General features: G+C 41.6%; 2 protein-coding genes across 3 annotated transcripts in view; both read right to left on the bottom strand.

Moving 5' to 3' along the window:
- Positions 1 to 17,137, bottom strand: part of LOC139416489 (laminin, beta 2-like) — a 53,464-nt gene extending 36,327 nt beyond the window's left edge. Inside the window, exons 1-2 of the mRNA XM_071165129.1 lie at positions 17,090 to 17,137; positions 5,199 to 5,270 (exon numbers count right to left, since the gene is read on the bottom strand). Of these exons, the coding sequence (XP_071021230.1) occupies positions 5,199 to 5,262 (64 nt within the window). The 5' untranslated portion in view covers positions 5,263 to 5,270; positions 17,090 to 17,137. The remainder of the gene's footprint in view (positions 1 to 5,198; positions 5,271 to 17,089) is intronic.
- A 2,004-nt stretch (positions 17,138 to 19,141) lies between these two features.
- Positions 19,142 to 22,489, bottom strand: LOC139416488 (uncharacterized). Of its 2 annotated transcripts, none has more exons than XM_071165127.1 (5): positions 21,567 to 22,489; positions 21,135 to 21,254; positions 20,650 to 20,747; positions 19,994 to 20,091; positions 19,142 to 19,812 (listed from the first exon to the last, which is right to left on the bottom strand). In XM_071165127.1, exons 2-5 carry the CDS (start codon positions 21,239 to 21,241, stop codon positions 19,588 to 19,590), a joined length of 528 nt encoding a protein of 175 aa, XP_071021228.1. In that variant the 5' UTR covers positions 21,242 to 21,254; positions 21,567 to 22,489; the 3' UTR covers positions 19,142 to 19,587. The 2 variants fall into 2 exon arrangements, with proteins under 2 accessions (XP_071021228.1, XP_071021229.1); XM_071165128.1 differs by having other exon boundaries at positions 19,494 to 19,812; positions 21,135 to 21,278; positions 21,567 to 21,661.

Below are 22,489 nucleotides of genomic sequence, written 5' to 3'. Positions count from 1 at the left end.
TGCAATATACGACTGATTGTTGTCCTATGGACAGAGTCTCCCACCTCAGCTGTAGATCTCTGCAATTCATCCAGAGTGATCATGGGCCTCTTGGCTGCATCTCTGATCAGTCTTCTCCTTGTATGAGCTGAAAGTTTAGAGGGACGGCCAGGTCTTGGTAGATTTGCAGTTGTCTGATACTCCTTCCATTTCAATATTATCGCTTGCACAGTGCTCCTTGGGATGTTTAAAGCTTGGGAAATCTTTTTGTATCCAAATCCGGCTTTAAACTTCTTCACAACAGTATCTCGGACCTGCCTGGTGTGTTCCTTGTTCTTCATGATGCTCTCTGCGCTTTTAACGGACCTCTGAGACTATCACAGTGCAGGTGCATTTATACGAAGACTTGATTACACACAGGTGGATTGTATTTATCATCATTAGTCATTTAGGTCAACATTGGATCATTCAGAGATCCTCACTGAACTTCTGGAGAGAGTTTGCTGCACTGAAAGTAAAGGGGCTGAATAATTTTGCACGCCCAATTTTTCAGTTTTTGATTTGTTAAAAAAGTTTGAAATATCCAATAAATGTCGTTCCACTTCATGATTGTGTCCCACTTGTTGTTGATTCTTCACAAAAAAATACAGTTTTATATCTTTATGTTTGAAGCCTGAAATGTGGCAAAAGGTCGCAAAGTTCAAGGGGGCCGAATACTTTCGCAAGGCACTGTATCTACCTCAAATTCCTCATACACCTACCTGCACATTGATCTGGTACTGGTACTACCTGTTTATAGCTCCATTTTTGTGTGTTTTACTCCTCTTGTGTTACTATTTTTGTTTATTTTGTATATATATATTAATCTGCATCGTTGGGAAGGGCTTATTAGCAAGCATTTCACAGTTAAAGCTGCAATACGTAACTTTTTGGGAGACCCAACCAAATTCACATAGAAATGTGAGTTATAGATCTGTCATTCTAATTGAAAACAAGTCTACGAAGCGTTAGATCTGTTCTACTTGTGCTATTTCTATGCTTCCCGGTCTTAAGTTAGTTTTTTACGTATTTTAGTTTCAGTTTTGTACACCAACTTCAAACAGCTGAAAATGCAATTATTTTTGGTTATGGAAAAAATATTTCACAGCGGTTTAGATTGATTGTAATGATTATCTACACAATACTAGCTTGTTTTGTCACATAAACTGAAATTAGGCTTTTCGAAATTCGAATTTTAGCAACCAGGAAATATCTTTAAGTCGCCACCCTTTGTATTTGGTGCATGTGACAAATCAAATTTGATTAATTGATTTGAGGAAAGTGGTGCATCAGTCTGTATGTGCAACTGCTGCAGGGCACAGAGACTGGGCTTTCTCTGCTTTCTCACACTGCTGGTAATGAAGTTGTGCTCTAATAGCCCTCCCTTTCTCTATCACCCCTTTCTTTCGAATATGGACACTAATGAGCTTTTCTTACTCTCACACCCTTGCTGTGCTCTCTCTTTTCTCTATGTAGTATACAACCACCAATTACTGACCTCTGTCTTCCTTCTCCTCCTCTTCTCCCTGTTATACCCTCCTCGCCTAGTCTCTCTTACTTCCACTTCCTTATAGCCTTGATTTTTGGCTGCATAAATATGGGATATGTTAAATAATCAAATCCTTCAAACTTTAATTTCAGTGTGCTGTGCAATAGGATTCTCCAGACCCCAGGGCTAAACTGTCTGATCTAATTCTTATCCGACCCACCCCTGGAGAGAGGCAACAAAAAAGCAGTGGTTCTGTTTGAGAAATAGAAGCTTGCCAGCTCACCTTGGCAAGCTTCTATTTCTCAAACAAAACCACTGGTTGGAAGGAAGGGAAAGTAGGAGAGACTAGGCAAGGAGGGTATAACGGGCAAGGAATTTACCACATTAGTCTCCGGCTTCATTAATAAGTGCATCGACGACGTAGTCCCCACAGTGACCGTACGTACATATCTTAACCAGAAGCCATGGATTAAAGGCAAAATCCACATTGAGCTAAAGGCTAGAGTGAAGCTTTCAAGGAGCGAGACACAAATCTGGAAGCTTATAAGAAATTCCGTAACGCCCTCTGAAGAACCATCATTTTTCAAGTAGACCACTTGAGTTCCTGTACCCAAGAACACCAAGATAACCTTTCTAAGTGACTATCGCCCCGTAACACTAACATCTCTATCCCTGAAATGCATTGAAAGGCTGGTCATGGCTCACACCAACACCATCATCCCAGACACCCTGGACCCACTCCAATTCGCATACCGTCCCAACAGATCCACATATGATGCAATCACTATTGCACTCCACAATGCTCTTTCCCACCTGGACAAAAGGAACACCTAAGTGAGAATGCTGTTCATTGACTACAGCTCAGTGTTCAACACCATAGTGCCCTACAAGCTCATCACTAAACTAAGTATCTGGGATTAATCACCTCCCTCTGCAATTGGGTACTGGACTTTCTGATGGGCCGCCCCCAGGTGGTGAGGGTATGCAACAACACATTCACCACGCTGACACTCAACACAGGTGCCCTTCAGGGGTGAGTGCTTAGCCCCTTCCTGTACTCCCTGTTCACCCACAACTGTGTGATCGCACACGACTCCAACACCATCATTAAGTTTGCTGACGAAACGACAGTGAAAGGCCTGATCACCGACAACAATGAGACAGCCTACAGGGAATCGATGGGGCTGTAGTGGGCACGATCGAGAGCTTCAAGTTCCTCGGTGTCCACATCACTAAGGACCTTTCATGGTTCAAACACACCAACACAGTTGTGAAGAGGGCACAACCATGCCTCTTCCCCCTCAGGAGGCTGAAAAAATTTGCCATGGGCCCTCAGATCCTGAAAAAGTTATACAGCTGCACCATCGAGAGCATCTTGAATGGTTGCATCACCGCTTGGTGATACACACGCAACTGACTGGCATCCGACCTCAAGGTGCGTACGGCCAATTACATCACTGAGGCCGAGCTCCCTGTCATCCAGGACCTCCATAACAGGCAGTGTCAAAGGAAGGCCCTAAAAATTGTCAAAGACTCTAGCCACCCAAGTCGGTCTGTTCTCTGTGCTACCGCACGGTAATTGGTACCAGAGAGCCAAGTCTGGGACAAAAAGGCTTCTGAACAGCTTCTACCCCAAAGCCATAACACTGATGAACAGTTAATTAAACGGCTACCCAGACTTTCTGCTTTTCTCCCCCACCTACATGTACATAGTACTTCAATCAATCACCTAATCAAACCTACATGTACATATTACCTCAATTAATCACCCAACTACCTCGTAACCCAGTACACTGACTTGGTACCAGTACTCCCTGTATATAGCCTGTATATAGCCTTGTTATTGTTATTTTATTGTGTTACTATTTTATTTTTATCTATTTGTTAATCTTCTACTTTTTAACTGCATTTTTGGGAAAGGGCTCGTAAGTAAGCATTTCACGTTAAAGTCTATACTTGTTGTATTCGGCGCATGTGACAAATAAAAGTGTCTTTGATTTGATTTGAAAGAACCACAAACACAGGGTTCTGAGCAAAGTAAGTTCAGACATTACACTGCAAAAATATACTGGGTTAAAAACAACCCAACCTTAACATGTGATAACCTGGGATGACATTTACTCTCCCGGGAAGCCAAAAAGGACTATCTTAATGGCTTACACAAGTGTACTAAGCCACGCCTCCATAACCCAGCATCAAAAACCCAGCATCAATATCCCAGCAGTTTTGTAAAGAAAACAACCCATAAGCGACCCAATGCCTGCAACCCAGCAACACAGAATTTCTTTGAGTGTAGTGTGACTGGAGGAGTGGAGACAACAGTGAGTTGTTGTGGCCTGTGGGACTCTTATGTATAGTACAAGGTCATCAAGGCCTGTTTCCAAAACCAGATGCCTCAAACTATTGTTGTCCTCCAGTGTGGGAGTCTACGGCATAATATGCCCATAGCTGATTCAGGTAAGTAAGCGTTGGAAAATGAGTATTTTCAATGGTCAATAAACTCATGAAATACAACATTCATCCTGGTGTTCAGGGTAAGCAGCTGATTCTGAGTGACAAACATCAACAATACATATTTCAACACTGAGAGTATTTGTGTACTCAGAGCGCTGTGGTTCTGGATGGGGGTGATGAGAGGACTGTAGTCAAGTCGCCCCTCTCTCTGGTGGACAGTTTCCCCTGTCTTTTGTGTGTACCTTTCATCGGTGAGTAGAAAGCAGAGCCGCTCACACACAATACTGTTAATTGAACGTCTTCAGAGAGGGCGCAGCCATGTGTGTCAACAGTTAATGACAGAGGAGGGAAAACACGAGTGTGGATAATAAAAGAGTCAGGAGAGAGAAAGGGGAGCCATGTCTGTCTGTTGACAGGACCAATAATAACACAATGTCTGAGGGGCTGTTTAGAATCAAGGTCTATAGAGTTAATATACAGACATACAGGTGTAGAATCTTAATTTGATCACCCTGTTGCAGGGGAACTTTCCTGCAATGGAAAAACATTTTTATTTTGTTTATTTTGTAATGTTTTTTTTTTGTTTTTTTGGGGGGGGGACATTTAAATGTGTAGTGTATTTTAGGTTGAACCTTTTAATGCAGTGGGCTAAATCAGGGTCACACTGAGTGTTTCTTGGTAGTCTTAAACAAATCTACTTTGAAACAAAAGTATACACCTCACACACATGGTTATGTGTATAAGACACCTGTACCCCATCAGATATAGAGTTGAAATGTATTACATTTTGAGTTTGCATCTCAATATTACACTTCATATAGATCACAGAAGACTGAAATAACAAAACCGTTTGACAAAGAAAAAAGATTATGTTTAATAATTATTTAATTATGAAAAATATTAATAAGATTCCTCCCATGAAGCTACTGGGTCATTTGACTGCAGGAAAGGGCAACAAAGGCTTCTGAAGTTGTTAATTTCCACTTTGAAATAACGACAAACGTACCAACCCTAACATAAATGTCCATAATGTCCATAATCCACATAATAATTGACATTTCCTGTTGCTGCAGGATTATTTTCCTGCTGTAGCAAACTGGCTCAAACTAAGATCCTACATCTATATTGTCTGCGATGTGTTGCTCATCTGCCACCAAGATAGATAATACATCACCTTCGAGACCTACTGTAATACAGTGTTTACAGAGAGCAGGATCAAACTGAAACTTCCACTCACCTAAAATAAATATTCCCAGATATGCAGCCATGGCGGATGTCAGTCGAATTTGACAGAAGGCCATCCGGAAGGCTGAAACACAGAGTAGGAGAGAGTATGTGTGAATAAGACAAAATAGACTTGGTCTTTTTGGTCTTCAATGTCATAATATCATAATTTTGCATCATAATACACAATGATACTCTATTGAAACGCTGGAGGGCCCAACAATTTATACCAATAAATCCATTAGGAAATGTGTGTATGTGCTGCTGACCCTAACACACTGGACCTCAGGGGGTCAGGGGTGCCTCTGTGACCGTGTCGTGACACTGTGGAGAGAAAGGAGTTGTGTGTGCACAGTCTCCACAAACACAGCTCTAAGGACTGAATGTGACCGAGCATGTTCCCTACAGATCTGCGCGTGGGAACACAGATTACAGATGTCCAACTATTCTAATCTGACTTGGCTCAAACAAATTAAAGTTGTTGTCAAATAGTACTACATCCTACCAAGTGACAATAGTACAATTTCTAATACTTTTTTCAATATGCGTTAACATGGCAAATTTTTTTTAAACATAATCCCACCAGCAATCCTTCAAACAAACCTTCAATACAGAACACTGTACATTTGCATCTGTAACAGATTAACATGTACTAGTAGTGAGGCCGAGGGATGCCGGTACCACACAGTGATGTCATATCCATTGTACAGGGATAGCTAACTCCCCGTGCTGCTGTTCTCATATGGCCAATGACCATACCTGCATGACTCCTCTATAATGCAGAATAACAAGAGGAAAATGTAACAATCCCAATAAAATAAAAAACTCTGCAGTGTTACAATCCCAATAAACTCAGCAAGCTGAGTATTGACAAGTAGAGCGGGGAAAAGTCAAAGAAAACAACAAGCGGCTATTGCACTGCGGAGTTCCCTATCACTGCTTGGTTCCCTACCTACTGCAGCTTGGGGACAGAGGGGCTGGGGGCTGGCTGGCTGGTGGGTCTCTCTGTGGGTATAAACCCTTGAGAGGATCAGGGCCCCTCACTGCAGCCACTCCACTCTGCTGAAGAGTGTCCAACACTGGGACAGCACAGCTCTGCATCATAATGCCACTACCACAGTTTCCCACCAACATAAAACAACCACAGGGAGAACAGTTAAAAGCAAATTAAGTGATTTTAACACAGCAGACAGTTTTCCACAGAAATAAGACAACATGCTACAGAAACCTGCCAGTTTACCACAGAAACAAGACAACATGCCACAGAAACCTGCCAGTTTACTACAGAAACAAGACAACATGCCACAGAAACCTGCCAGTTTACTACAGAAACAAGACAACATGCCACAGAAACCTGACAGTTTACCACAGAAACAAGACAACATGCCACAGAAACCTGACAGTTTACCACAGAAACAAGACAACATGCCACAGAAACCTGACAGTTTACCACAGAAACAAGACAACATGCCACAGAAACCTGACAGTTTACCAGACACACTTATCTACCGCAGAATGCCAATTCAGTATCTCACAAAGTTACATCTACCATAAAGTACAACAAATTCACCATAATGAAAATATAATAACATAAATCTCTGATATTATGTGTTTACAAAAATGGAGTGCCCGTATGCAAAAAAATACTCAAATAGATTTTTTTTTAAAAGTGCAACACACTAGCAGACCTGACAAAGTTCTCAAACTTTACTTCTGGGAATTACCAGGGACCTCACGAAACCATATTATCACGATACATAGGTGCCGATGTATTGCGATTCAATACTGCGATTTTATTGAAATTTGATGTTCCAAGCATATTGCTCACTATATGCCTGCTGCAGAGTGACAAGAGAGACCATGAGAAAGTGTGTTTTGATCGGTCCTGGAAATAAAAGAGAGAAAAATATTGTCTCACTATTTTAAAAAAAGATGGAGAGCAAGCTATAGGATGAAAAATACAGCAGGTACAGCCGCGTAGCGCTACCTAGCAAAAACAAATTGGAGTCAAAGTATCAATATAATATCATCCAAAATAATATTGCGATATGTAACTGTGTCGATTTATTCCCCCATCACTATCAAACCTGTTCAGACAAACAATCCGACACAACATCTGTTAGGTCCAACTTCTGAAAAGTGTCTATACAGAGTAATAGCATAAATAAGATCTAAGTACTCACACAGCCACGCAAGTAAACTCAGTCCTCTCTGTGGTGAGAAGCTTTCTGCAGGCTGGTTCACTTTTAGTGTGCGTGTGTGTGTGTGTGTGTCTGTGCGCGCAGTGTGGACAGCGATTCTTATTCAAATTCAGCTGTCACTCTGAGAGCCACTGTGTGAAAGGGGAAATGGTCTCTAGGCAGGCGGAATGCACTGCCCCACTTTTTTGTGTGTGTGTGTGGGGTGGGGGGGGGGGGGGGGGGGGGGTTGAGTTGGGATGGAGGGGAGGAAGGAGGGAAGGAGAGAGGGAGGGGTTGGGGCGCTGTGTTGGCTGTCCCTGGGCCGTCGGTGCAGGGACACCCCCTCCCATCCAAACTGACCACCAGAGAGACGACACAGGACCTCCGGTCCAGGGAAAAATAACCTGCTGAGTTTGTGGCATAAGTACTTCCTGTTGCAGACAGGGTTGTCCCTGTGCACTACATGACATAGGAATTACAACTTAACTAACTAAGAAGTTGAAATGAGGAGAGAAAATAAAAACATGCTCTATATTTTCATTGGATGAAATAAGAAGATACCCCACAACCTTGAAGGTTGAACTGTGTTACTTTAGCACAATGTGGCACAACAACTTTAAGTTGATACAGTAAGTCTCGATCAATAGGACATACAGTAGTTGACTAAACTCTGACAAAGTCAGAGAAACTGTGGTTTCAATATAATTAAATCCTAGTTCCAGGTGGGAGGGACTCTCATATACCATGCCTAACCCTTTAACTGTCTCTTCTTCATAAACATGTCGAACATTAAATTACTATTACTAACAACTCAAATAAGAACTTCCAATATTTTTGTTAAACTTTATGTTTATTTGGGGACTAACAGAGCTCTACCAGGCTGTTGAGAAGTCAAAAGAGGGTCATACCAGCAATGCCATATTAGAATGGCAATTTGCATTATATTTTTGTTCTTCTCAATAATACTACAAAAATGACTTTAGGTCTGCTTCAATGGCTTTTTTAGGTAGGTAAGCATCATTAAATGAGTAATTATGATAATTGTGCACATCCAAACATGAATATTCAATTACATTGAAATGAATATGTTTAGAGTATAGAGTGCAATGTCTATCAAAATGGTTTTCTTACATTTCAAATTATCCAGATTCTTCCACCATCTTTCCCACATATTCCAACTGCATTTTTAGATACTAAATTACAAAGTGCTTTAATTACTATTATAGGCGTTATTTTATAGGCAAACTTAAAGGCCCTTCTGAATATTGATTAAATGACTCCATGGGTCAATTTATGTCACCTAATATAGTGTGGTTTCAACAATTCAATCCTATTTTTCACCAAAATAATTTTTTATAGAAAATATACATACCATATTAGTTCACCATACTTGTCACTGACATATCAACCCCCCGGATGAGCACATTTAAAATATATATTACTTTTAGCCTTTTTACATTTTAAATATTTATTTGCATATTTCTACTCTTCAAGGTCTCTACTAACAGGAAATGTGCAATATTTATCCATCACCAACTGAATTCCTGCCGTTTATCCCATATCTTTGGTGACTGATTTGGAGTTTTCTTACAGACCTCTGAGTGGGCAAAGTCAGAGTGCCACAACACTGAACTGCAGCAACCCAAAACGATGGATACAAATTATGTTAATTGCTGCAGGAGGGCTGGGGGAGTTGACCAATCAAGTTAAGGTGAAGATTTGTTTTCATATCTACTTCTAACTCCATTGCCAAACATGCTCTACCAGCCGGTTGAGGGCTAAAGCAGTGGTCACCAACCCTTTCTGAGTCAAGATCACTTTCTGAGTCCAAATGCAAGCTGAGATCAACCGCTCAGATTTGGTATTTTATATGAGTTAAAAAACGTAAGTCTGTGCAACATTACCCTTTTAAAAACAGTTCTGTAGCAATGAGGTTTGTGCAGTAGGCTAGGCTATAGGCCCAATACATTATCACAGCATATTAGCTTTACTTGAATTGCTCTGCCAATCCATTGTTGTTCGGACCATTAAAAAAAAATATATATATAAACATTTTGAGGTAGACGATATGATCACACCGGTAATAGATCAGTTGTTGTATTACTTGTGAGGCACAGCTGAGTGAACATACATTTAAGAAATGTGTTTTTTATTTGTATTTTACTGGGCTGATGGATGCCTGCGCATCTGACGGTCAGTCTCAGCGGAGGGTTAGAGCAGCAGACTGAGGGTCCGCCTCTCAACGTCCCTCCGCTCTCCCTTTCCTCTGCTGACGCTGAGCAAAAAGGGACACCGTCTTCCAGCTGATGGCAAAACTGTAGTCGCACCGCACAAATCCATGTTGTTACTCCTATGAACAGAGAAGGTGAAATATTCCTCTGCTAATAATAACAGAGCAAGCCTATCGATACACTTTCCTACTCATTCATTACAGCTGAAGTGCTGGTTGCAGCACGAGTGGAAGTAGGGAAGAACAAACATGTTCATGACTTATAAAAGTGTTGAATAAAAAGTGAGGACAGCGCTGAGTAAGCACTTAAACATGAACTCACTGAGAACAACAGCAGCACATGGCTGTATTAATTGACAGTTGATCTCAAGTCATGGTTTTAAAAGTTTTGAAATCTCACAGTATCAACTTTGCTGCGATCAACTTTGATCGCGATCAACCTGTTGGTGACCACTGGGTTAAAAGGTTAAACCTTTGTATGAGATGGCAGTAAGGTTGTGTGTCAACCAGCCAAACCACAGAAACCACACAACGGAACAAAGCCGCCCTCACATTCACTGCTCTGTGGTTACATGACCTTTGACCCTCGCTATGAAAGGGCACTGAGATGGAGTCCAATGCGGGGCAACCGCAGCAGATTCAGAACCTGAGGAAAAGTGATTTCATAAGCATGTCGCTATGGTCTGATCTTGATCTTGCATGTGTTTTTTTGTGCCAAAAAGTGTGTGTGTGTGTGTGTTGACATTGAAAACATAATGGTAACCCGATCGAGTCCCAATCAAGACAGAGATGTCTATAGCTCACCTGTTTACAGACTAGTGGGGAGGGGATAACAATACCAACTACATTCTCTCTGTGAATCAAAATGCCAATTCAATGGCTCCACAGAGGACCTCTGCACTTTGAATAAAAGAGCAATACATGACCTCATTCATCCTTCCGTCAAAATAGGTATTGAAAGACATCCATCCTAAGGGTGGTGGTGGTACGGTAAAGCACAGCGAACACACAGGTCAAAACCCCCTCAACACTATATTCTTTCTGCTAGCCTTTTATCCTGAACTTCCAAGAACATGTCCAGGCCTCTGGCCTAGACTACAGTAGAGTGAAAAACACGGAGGGTCTTAAAGTAACTGTCCAGTTTTTCCAGATTTCTATGAAATATTGTCTATAATTAATTGCAATATGAGTGAAATAGTTTTCCTTCCATTTTTATGAAGTATGTTAAAAAGCAGCTCTTCTGTGTTGGCATGGTGTGGGCGTACCCCAACAACAGAATACTGTGGGTCATTAAAAATATTCATGCGAGTAGACTGATTGGCCAGCTCGTCCTCCTCAGTTTTTAAGTGTTTTTTTCTCAAATGTATGCTTTGAACAAAAATATGAGTCAACAGCATTATTTGGGTATGTTAACAGAATATGAACTTTAAAAAGTGACATTTTCACTGGACAGTTACTTTAAAACAAATCCAGATAATAGTGTCATACTTCAGTTCAGTTCAGTTCAGTATACTCAGTGCACGCGCACACACACACACACACACCGACACACACACATATTTTAATAGGAGGGAGACATGCGGTTGGAACAGTGCTCACCGCTATGCCTCCCCAGTAAAAGTCAGATGAAAGATAAAGTAACCTGGGGACACTAGACAAAATAATCCCTGGCTTTCATATCCTAGAACACAATAATGATAAGCCTTGTGTGTGTGTGTGTGTGTGTGTGTGTGTGTGTGTGTGTGTGTGTGTGTGTGTGTGTGTGTGTGTGTGTGTGTGTGTGTGTGTGTGTGTGTGTGTGTGTGTGTGTGTGTGTGTGTGTGTGTGTGTGTGTGTCATGTAGACGGAATACCAGCTGTGTTTTCATGGACAAATAGTGCTTCAGAACAGTACTGAATGAAATGTACACATCATAATGAACTTGTTTCGATAGCAGCGGTGCATAGGCAACCATTCAATAACACATTTCTTTAAAGTTGCACTAAGCAGAAATCGCTCAGCCATTTCCTGGTTGCTAAAACCATAATAGTTATGAGGCAAAATAAGCTAGAATCATTGTACCATCTAAACCGCTGTTAAATATATTTTCCATAAGCAAAAATATTGTATTTTCAGCTGTTTGAAGTTGTTGTACAAAACCAAAAGTAAAAAAAAAGCAAAAACTGAACTTAAGAACAAGCGTAGAAATAGCGCACATAGAACAGATCTACTGCTTCAAATACTTGCTTTCAAGTAGAATGACAGACCTATAACTCACATTTCAGTGTGAATTTGGTCAGGTCGCCCAAAAAGTTACATTTTGCCACTTTAACTGTCCTGAGTCAATGTTCACTGCGACATAATTCAAAGAAAGGTTAACACCTAAAATAACTAATTATGTCAGTCTGACTTATTTCTTATTAACTGACCAGATGATCCATTCTGTATACGGCCATCAGATCAAAAGTAAAAGGACAGGCAGAGGCAAAAGGAGTGACAGCAGGCCAAGTACGACAGAGCTTGGCAACATCAGGTTGCTGCTCACTCACATTAGGTCATGATGGAAGAGTCTCTCTCTTTATAAAGGCACGTGACTCAGCGTGGCAACCTTCACAGACAACATGGTCCAAATTCAACGCTGAAACAACGTCAATGAAACATTAACAGTAAAGGAGTCAAATGGTAAGTGATTAGGATCAGTGTTTAGTCTCTGGATGACCCTCAGGACATTTAAACCCCTTTCCAGAGCTGACCTGAGACCTGCTATCTATCACTAACCCAAACATACTGCTGTGAGTCCTTGAACAAACTAGTAGCCTACAGATTGTATGTCATTGTTAACCTGTTTGTACTTAATGCACTTTGACTCTTTGTACTGTAAGTAAAACTATGACCAATAACCTGTCTAGATTTCCCCTGATCAAATAGACCTCTCCATACAGTACGGCTGGGAAGGAGACAGACCACCCAAAAGTGACATCCCCAACAGAAGGAATCAGTATAGCTATGTAATGATTAAAACCCCACTTCAAATACTTTATAATCCCCTGAGAACTTCAAACATACACTACTGGAAACACAGGAGCCTCTTCCCTGACAAACTACATGACATAATCATATACCGTCTGCATGGCAACTTCTGTTGTGTCTTCAACAGGGTTACGATTAGAGCTGCGATTGATATATGACGATTTTCCTTCCAGAAATAAAAAGACATCTCCAGGTTTAAATCCAGGATCATCTGAAATTGTCACGCTCTGACCATAGAGAGCCTTTGTTTCTCTATGGTATAGTAGGTCAGGGCGTGACTGGAGGGTATTCTAGTTTATATTTTCTATGTGGGGTTCTAGTTTAGTCTTTCTATGTTGGTGATTTGTATGACTCCCAATTAAAATCATTGTTGATAATCGTTGTCTCTAATTGGGGAACATATTTAAGTAGCATTTTTCCCACCTGTGTTTGTGGGATATTGTTTATGTGTAGTTGCATGTTAGCACTCCATTGTCGTCACGTTTTGTTTATTCTTTATTGATTTGTTGTGTGGTTCACTTACTTTAAATAAAAAAGATGTGGAACCCAGATCACGCTGCACGTTGGTCCGAGTATGCTTCCAACGATCGTGACAGAAATATCTTTCTCTGCCGATCTCCGCAGTAGCCTAATTGGCCCAAGTCTTCAATGATGCAGACAGAGTGTATCTGTATGACAGACATACAACAACTTGTTTGTGTCCTTCCATTCCCCTTAACGGTAATGATCTGTATCAGATCCAGCGTCTCAATGCAAGCTAACTAAGCCGCTGCAGGTAAAGACAAGACCACCACTACCACATACAGAATAAGTAATACAATATACAGGTAACTGCTAAAATAAAGGAAACACCAACATAAAGCGTCTTAAAAGGGTGTTGGTTCACCACAAGGCAGAACAGCTTCAATGCACCTTGGCATAGATTCTACAAGTGTCTGAGACTCTATTGGAGAGCAGCGACACCGTTCTTCCACGAGAAATTCCATAATTTGGTGTATTGTTGATAGTGGTGGAAAACACTGTCTCAGGCACCACTCCAGAATCTCCCATAAGTGTTCAATTGGGTTGAGATCTGGTTACTGAGACGGCCATGGCATATGGTTTACATTGTTTTCATGCTCATCAAGCCATTCAGTGACCACTCGTGTCCTGCGGATGGGGGTATTGTCATCCTATGGGGGCATAGCCATTGTCCGGCCTTCGAGATCTCCACTTGGTCATTTTGTACATATATATTAGATTATGTAACATGTGCCCATCTCATTGATATGAAAGGATTAAAGGTACACAAGTTGTTTATGAAATAGGTCACTGGAATTATTTCTACGGCAACCGCGCGTCCTGTGTGTAATGGTCACATGGGCACGTGTTCCAACAGTTTCCAACATGTTTTTTTTTTTTTTTTTACTGTTGCCTACGTTTTACCTTGAACCCATTTGTACGTACATCATCCTTTATGACCACATGTACCTCTGGGATTAATTCAAAAGTGAATTGATTAGTTTCCACACCCAATGGTCATGTGAGGTGAAATGTGTGCATTCTGGGACGTGAGCACTCATTCTGTTCGACCTGACGAAGATCCGCTTTGGATCGAAACGTGGTCAGTAAAGCAGTGAATTGGGAGCTTAAACAGTATGCGGCCCTTCCTGATCTTTACAGGCGGCATAGCCGCGGTAGACAAAATAATGGCCTGCCCAGCATTTTCATACATGACCCTAAGCATGATGGGATGTTAATTGCTTAATTAACTCAGGAACCACACCTGTGTGGAAGCACTTGCTTTCAATATACTTTGTATCCCTCATTTACTCATTTAGTGTTTCCAATAGTTTTGCCGTTACCTGTACATTCTCCTATCTCTTTGTAATAATTTGTTGAGCTATGGCTCATTACAATGATAAATATTCAAGACATTTTCAAAGATGTGCTCTGTGTCTGGGCTGAAGTTGAGGGCACTTTAGGGACATGTAGCTTAAAGACTACTGCCTCTGACTTTCTGTCAAATGGATTATAACCGAAGTTGGTGAATTCTAAGTGTATGCACAACGCCATGATGCATATCAGTTGTTCAGTCACCAAGAGAGAAGATAGTAAGACTTCATTTCCAGAACATCAGGGTGAGCATATGTGTATTATTCTATTCATTTGTCTTTATTCAGAGTTACCAGGAGAAGACAACGGCTTGGACAGCTTACATGGGAGACAGGCAGAGTATTTTGACAGCTCCTTCACAAAGGGGTGTGGCCGCAAGTTTGAATGGTTTCCTGTTATTAGTGAGATATATTTCAGACGCAATCAGGCATTTCCCTGGAGATTAGAATCAGCTCAGATCATCAGAGGATGTGCATGTGCGTGCGTCTGTGCGAGCATGTGTGTGTGTGCGAGTGTGACTTTACTGATAATTAAATGGATTTCCTAAAGATCCCTTTATCAAAGAGTTAAGATTACATCTTCTGTGAAGACAGACTAGGCCTCAACTGTGAGTCATGTATTATTCCATCAGACAGCTTTAATCACATGGTTTTGCCAAGGGTACATTACATTATTTGACAGACAGGGGCTTATCTTCAATTATCTCTTTACATTGTAGCTGAACAGCTGTCTGGAGTCACACTGTAAGCCGAATCAAAGCCAGATGTAATTGAGAGACTAATCACTAATACAAGTCCCAAGTCCCATGTCAGGAGGAAACAAGGGGGTGATTTCAGTCAAGGAACATGATTAAGTTTGAATCACAACCCCAGAGAGAATCTCAAATATCAAAGACATATTGATACAGTGTTTTTGGGCTTTGGAAGGGGCCCCTCTCCAGACACTAGCTCCACAGAGCAGAACAGGGCAACGGCTGAGGCAGCAGGTGCTGACGGGCTGGGATGAGAGATGAGGCTGACGCCCTCCCAAGGGCTGCTTGGGGCAGCAAGACTTGCAGATCTCTTGAACCCCTTAGGTTAGTGACACACACAGCAGTGGAGCTAAATACCAACCAGGAGCTGATTAAACTTATACTAACTAAGCCCACAGACAGAGGCCATGGAAACCTTTCAGATGCTTAAACAGTTGCCTGGCTACCCAAACTCCTTGCTCCAACCAAACGCTACGCCACACCCATGGACGTTAGTGGCTTCTCTGCAACGAGTCTGTATCTGAGTACCTATCTGAAGATTTCCAGACGGGAAATTCATTTTAGACCGTATGATTGGTCCCAGAAACCGGGTTGAACCAGAGCCAGAACACACGTGGGTAAAGCAGCGTTTGAAAATTTGTCATTGGCTTTGATATTCTGATTGGTTAGAGATGATCCAATCGCTGATGACTTTGTTTTGTACAACACACCTCCTTTTGACATCACCACAAATGACTTCAATGATGGCTGTCTCGGACTGAAGTCTATAGCGAACGGTAGAGCTGCGGAACAATTCAGTTGGAGTCGTGAGGCAATCCAAACAGTGCCATTGATTGGGAACATTTGCAAATTAGTGCCAGCAGGGTCCACAAATCTAAGAGTGATGGTCAATTTTGTCCAACTCATGTTACAGTTAACAGACAAAAAAAAGTAAGAAGAATGTATAAGGGCTATTTTCCAGCTAAAGCCTCATGTCATAGAATAGTCCTACATATACATTGGGGATTCCCTAATCAATCTAAAAATCTTTACTGTGACTGAAAGTGATTGAACAGGAGGTCCCCCTTTCAATGTTCATTTGAGTAGCTTCCTAATCCCAGTGGAATGTGTGAAATGGTGTCAGTAATCTGCTCGCCCTGACCCTGTGGCCAGTGGAGTGGCAGAGGGCCATGCACAGCACAGAGCAGAGCTGCTCTGGTGTCAAGCAGTAATAAAACAGGAACAAGGTATCGTGTGAACCGAACAGCAAATATAAGGAAGAAGTTAAAAATGGGTATAGAGAAAGACCAAACTCCTGGAAAATTGTATACTTCAGTGAATGTTCATGAATGTCATTATTTGCATAACTACTGTAATTTTCCTTCAATTTTTATCTCAACTTGCCTTGTTCCCTGTACTAAAATCTCAGTCAGCAGACCAGGGGTTAGGACTGGGAGCTGGAGTGTTGGCCTATGATCTTCCTATCTACCATATCTTTCGGTGACAATATTTGACCACAGATGACGAGATACCTCTGCAGCTCCTGATTGTCAATATCTGATTATCCATAGCAAGCTGAATCACTTTATGTGTTATGCTCTAAGTTACAGGCTACCAAATATCCATCTGCATGAAAACTAGATGCAAACTATGGAAGTTATTACATTGATTATAATGAGTAGGATACAGTACCTCCCATAAATCACTAGCCTATTCTGTAAACTTCCTCAGGGTTCTACAAACACAGGTTCAGGATAAACGGTCGCATAACAGCAGTTATTTATTACCGTCAACGACCGATAAGTGTTTGAGAAATAAAGAGGGCAGTGAGGTTTAATTCTACAGCTAAAACGAAAGGTAAAAATGTGCAGTAGTCTCACCTGCTCACCACTTTCTCTGATCCACTGTCTCTGCTTCCTAGCCCACCTGTATGAGTCCTGTGTACAGTTTGGTCTGCAGTCCAGTACTGCACAGAAAGGAGGAGGAGTAGAAACCAGCGTTTATCAAAGTGAATATATATTTATATATATATATGTAGGCCTACCCTACTGTACAAACAAGGTAGGTTTCTGTTAGGTATGGGCGCCACCCTGACGCTATACTGACTGGGCTACAGTACTACACCGTTCAACCCCCGACATCGACGTCTTTCAGTCAGGTATCAGGTAGGTTAAAGGCTGACGTTAAGACGACAGAAATGTTACCTTATCGTGCAGGACATCAACGTTAAACTTGGAAGAAGAAGAACAAAGGCTCGGTTTGTTTGATACACATTGCAATGCCCTAAACCTAGTTCATTATAATTTCCCGTAATAGTCACTTGCTCCTTTTCCCACCTGCCTCTCTCTGTCTGTAATCTTTCTACAAATATTAATTTCCCGCTCCTCCCCAATAACTCTGACCAGGACAGGTATCTGCCCAGTCGTTACAAATTTAGAATCAGAAATGGAAATAAGAGGGGGGGGGGGGGGGTTGAACATGTTTCATTTCTTCATTTCCCGTGATAATTCTTAATAGTTCGGTTATGGGTCATTTCCTTTGTCAGAAATCATTTTGTATTTGCTTTTTTAGTGCCTCCATGTAAGCCTGTTGTAGGTACTGCAGCTGGGTATTTTGTTATGAGGAATATAAACATCTTTATAGAATGATGATGACAAAAGCCATCAACAAGCTCATTATCTGGTGCCAGCCAAATCTGACTGGGAGATAAACCTCAGAAAACAGACTTCTGCAGAGCACAGGAACAAGAGAGCAGTCTGTTGTTCAAGGGGCAGATGGGGGTGATATTGTGTGGGGATGGGTAGTGTGGTAAATCTGTTATGTAGTTTGCTGTTCATTACTGTATTGATTTATTGTATTAGGTTTGGAGTTGTCCCCATCACAGACAAATACAACTTAGGATCCATAACCAAGTCCTTCCCCAGCATACCTCACATTCCCTTCCACTAAAGGATTCCCTCATCATAACACCAACACGGTAGAGAGAGCTGTTAGAGCTAGCTGGACCAGGGATTGTTATAAATATACCTCCTCCTCCATTCCCCTCCACCCTAGGTGTAAAAATATGTTAATGTGACAGGTGAGGGCAAAGAATGGATTTATTGGTTTGGTTTGTGAGGGTCTATTAATTCATTGTTTTTTGAGGGTCAAATTGCTATTTTGGAGTAACGTTCATAACTCAGCTCCGTACATACAGTAGTCCGTAGGACTGCAAAATGTATTATATTTTGTATTATGTAGTGTATTTTTAGGATTTATGGGCACAGGGCTATATAGGTCTGAATTCCACACTTCCGTGAAGTCAGTGGCAGTATTGGCACAGTTAATAAATGATGGACGGACACCATCACACGCGCCCCTCTCCCACCACCCATCTTCCTTCCTGCTTCAGGGATGTCAAATTGTGGGTTTTGGGGCTGTAATTTCACAGAGCTGTACTCTTCCAGGTGATTGATGCATGGCAATGGTTAGGGAAAATTGACCACTGTGAAATCTAAAGTACCTTCTTGCTTTCATACTCATCGTGTTTGGCTGCAATCAGACGTTTATGTTTAGTGTGTTTATCATTTGGGCCTGCATACCACCAATCAGGAGCCTGGCATGGAGGCTCGTTGCCCTGAGAACCGGAGCAGTGAGTAGTAGGATTCAATGATGTGTCTATAACAGAGGTCAGGGGCCATTGGAGAGTGCTGAGTTGACATATTTCAGGTTCCAGCCATGGATGCACAATCACACTCACACACTCTTCCACATCCAACCATACAAGCACACAAACATACAGTATAAAGCAATGCTCTTGAGTGAAGATGCTTCATAGCTCTTTTCATTCAGGTGACAGTTTATGGTATCCACTTAGATTACATTTAGGATCAATATGGGGATTTTGATTGATAATACTTATTATTATTTTGGACATTGAATGATTCAATCAATTACACTTGCCACTTGTCACTTTTAATTACAAACTCACAAAATTATACACAGTTTCACAAATAAAATAATGACTATTTGTTGAAAACTATGAGTGGAAATTATAGAAATGCAATTTTGAAAGTACAGCTTGTCATATTAAAGTGAAAACTACCAGCATAAATTCAACTAAACATTCATCCTCTTAATCTGGGACTGCCCTCTTGTGGAAGATTTGTCCCAGCATTACACACAAATTCAAATTTCACTGACACAAATGGATTTTTGTTACAATACGAATAACACAGCATAAGCACATTTAATAACACAAATATAAAAAGATACATGATACTCTGACCCAAGATTGGTCTCTACATCTGATTTAAATGATTTTCAATTCGCAAGGCTTTTGGAAGTAGTTATAGTAGTTATATTACCAATAGTAATAGCTAATGCTTATTTAATAATGCTAGGTTTCCCTTCGCCTGTTTATTTGTGAGATAGGTAGGTAACTATGTGGTCCCTCAAGCTCCTCCAGGTCATCTAGGAGCAGAGCTGGATGGTTGAGGGAGAGAACATGGGCAGAATAAGCCTGGTGGAGCTGGGCCAGGTTGAACATATACCTGACCCCTGCCAGGTGCTGTAGGTGACCCCGCTCTCTCTGTACATCCTGGTTCCCAGAGGCTTTCACCAACTGTGGACAAAGGGACAGGAAAGTGAAGTCATAGCTGTCTATGAGAAATATCAACCTCAAACATATTTTGTTCTGCATTTTTATCCCTGACTTTTGCTGACAATGTGACCCTGACCAGGAACCGCTCAGGGGCATTACTCATTAGTACTTATTAGCCAGTGTAATGAATAATTAGCCTGACCTCAAGAGACTCAGATTCCTCCTCCTCCTCAAGGTCTCTGAGTCGTCTGGTGGAGTGTTCTCTCAAGGTGTCCCACAGGGCCTCAGCACTCACCTCATCTGACACACAATCAATCAATCAAATGTATTTTAGAAAGCCCTTTTTATAGCTCTTTTTACATCAGAGCTTTAACGATCCCCAGCCTAAAACCCTAAAGTCCAAGCAATGCAGAGACAGAAGCACAGCGGCTAGCAAAAACTCCCTAGAAGCCAGGAACCTAGGAAGAAACCTAGAGAGGAACCAGGCTCTGAGGGTTGGTTCTTCTGGCTACACAACACAATAAATACATAACACAGAGGCACACTGGTCACATGAAAAGCTACATACAACACACTGCAAGACACTAGATGGCAATTAATACATTAGCAGTGGGAATTAGTCTGTTGAAACACTAGGCTGGATAATGGGACTTTTCAGAAAGGTGAAATGGTGGACCTCACAGTGCATGCTTAGCTGGGCTGTACCACTTCCTCCCGCTCCAGTTAGAACACACTTGAATGCCTTCTGGAAATGTTCCAACCAGTTGCACCACCAAAAAAGGGGACATTTGCATACATCATTTGCATACAACATTGTCACCTAAAAGGGAAGATGTACTTTTGTATTATAACAGTTACCTCCCATGTTCTTCATCAGTAGTGTGTACCAGGTGGGTGAGGAAGTGTGGACAGGAGATGGGTTGAGGAAGTACTCAGCTGTCTCCTTCCCGAACAGCCTACCGAGAGACAGCAGCTGATCAAACAAACACACACACAGTACATACACACACACACCATGCCCTCAGTATATCAACCCATACTTGCATCACACAAACAAACACTTCCGTCCAATTATATTGCCCACATTATATAAAAGAGCAGTGTTGTGGGGATTGTATGATACCCACAGAGATGAATTCATGCATTCTGAAAAAATACCCTGAGAAGACATACAATTCACACCCATAAACACTAATTCACTAATAATTATCTGTAAGTAAACAGATATAATTGGTACATTTAACATCCACACAGTATGCATATGGTTCCAATATACTGTATGTGCAGCATACAGATCTACACTCACTTACTTTAACCCAAAGAAACACACGAACATCCAGTACCTGTGCAGGTAGAGGCAGTAGTCCTGTTCAGTTCCAGCCCCAGTGTTTGGTTCAGATAGGCTGTGACTGCTCCCCAGAACATCTGTCTCAATACCCTCTGTGCTCATATCGACAGGGAAGCTGAACAGGCACAGGGATGGAGTCCTCAGTCAACACCATATTATTTGGTTGAAGGTATTAGTTATTTTCTGTCATTTCCAACTCATCTGTCTTCTATAATCTATACCCAGCGTAACAGCAACAAAGATAAACATCAAAGTCATCACACATCAGAGATCGTGCACTCCCTCATCTCTCCCGTCTACAGGAAGAATTACACAATCAAATCCCTAGCTGTTCTGTCCTCATTTAACACTGTGCTCATTATCACATGAAATAGAGAGGTGACAGGACCTCACCAATTCAAACAGATAGCTAATATGTAAAACCTACCTCTGTATTAGGTGATGAAAGCTGCTGTGCGGGGCCGTGTGTGTGTGTGCGCAGTTTCCTGCTGGGCTGTTTTCAACTAAACAGAGAAACGCCTCTGTTTCACATCAGTGGTCAGTGTAGAGACACTGCATCTCTCAGCAGCTCCACAGGGCCCTGTTACTCTAGGGGCAGCGGGGTGTTGTTACGCCCACAGAGAGGTGATGGTTGCCAGGCTGCGGGGAGCACCTAATTCCCCTTGTTGGAAGAGAATACAAAAGCTCTCCTGACTCTCAATCACTCTCTCACTGTCTCACATCCTGTCAGATGGAGAGACCTCCATCTGACAGGATGTGTGTGTGTGTGTGTGTGTGTGTGTGTGTGTGTGTGTGTGTGTGTGTGTGTGTGTGTGTGTCTGTTCCAGTCTAATTATTAACCAAGACTGCGCGCCCAAACTCGCCCTGTTAATCCCAAACCAATCACTAGTCAAAAGGTAACAGAATAGATACATTAGTGAGAGACGACAAGAGAGGGGGTGAGAAAGTCATCTTACATTACGGGCTGAGTAAGACAGAAAGCCTGATTGGAAGAAAAACACGACAAGCAGTGAATACCATAATTAAATCAATTCAGAAACAGAAAGAAAGTAAGAAACCACTAGTCAGATTTGTCACACAAGTAGCATACAGACTATCACATGCAAACACTCTGCTTTGATCCACTCCATTTTCCCCATGCCAAAATTGTTGTGGCATTAAATGTAACCGTTTCAACTAAATGTTAGACCAGTAATGACATATCTCTGCCCCTCTATAAATAAATTAAAACATCTACCTAGCCCTAGGCAGTGTTGCCATAAAATGAGATTCTGGAGATAGCTGGAACGGTTTGATGGCTGAGGTCTCCCTTTCTCTCTGTGTTGACTAAGAGGTGCCATGCCCCTTCAA

This window comes from Oncorhynchus clarkii, chromosome 9 (assembly GCF_045791955.1).
Source record: "Oncorhynchus clarkii lewisi isolate Uvic-CL-2024 chromosome 9, UVic_Ocla_1.0, whole genome shotgun sequence".
Lineage (NCBI taxonomy): Eukaryota > Metazoa > Chordata > Actinopteri > Salmoniformes > Salmonidae > Oncorhynchus > Oncorhynchus clarkii.
Note: the sequence above shows the minus strand (reverse complement) of the source record. Positions and strands in the feature narration are given on the sequence as shown.

Bases quoted from the DNA above. Each gene is read 5' to 3' on its own strand.
- LOC139416488 (XM_071165127.1), bottom strand. From the start codon at position 21,241: ATGAGCACAGAGGGTATTGAGACAGATGTTCTGGGGAGCAGTCACAGC. The intron at 20,748-21,134 runs GTACTGGATGTT...GTCTCTCGGTAG, and splicing joins TACTGCCTCTACCTGCACAG to GCTGTTCGGGAAGGAGACAG. The intron at 20,092-20,649 runs GTAACTGTTATA...ATTGTGTGTCAG, and splicing joins ACTGATGAAGAACATGGGAG to ATGAGGTGAGTGCTGAGGCC.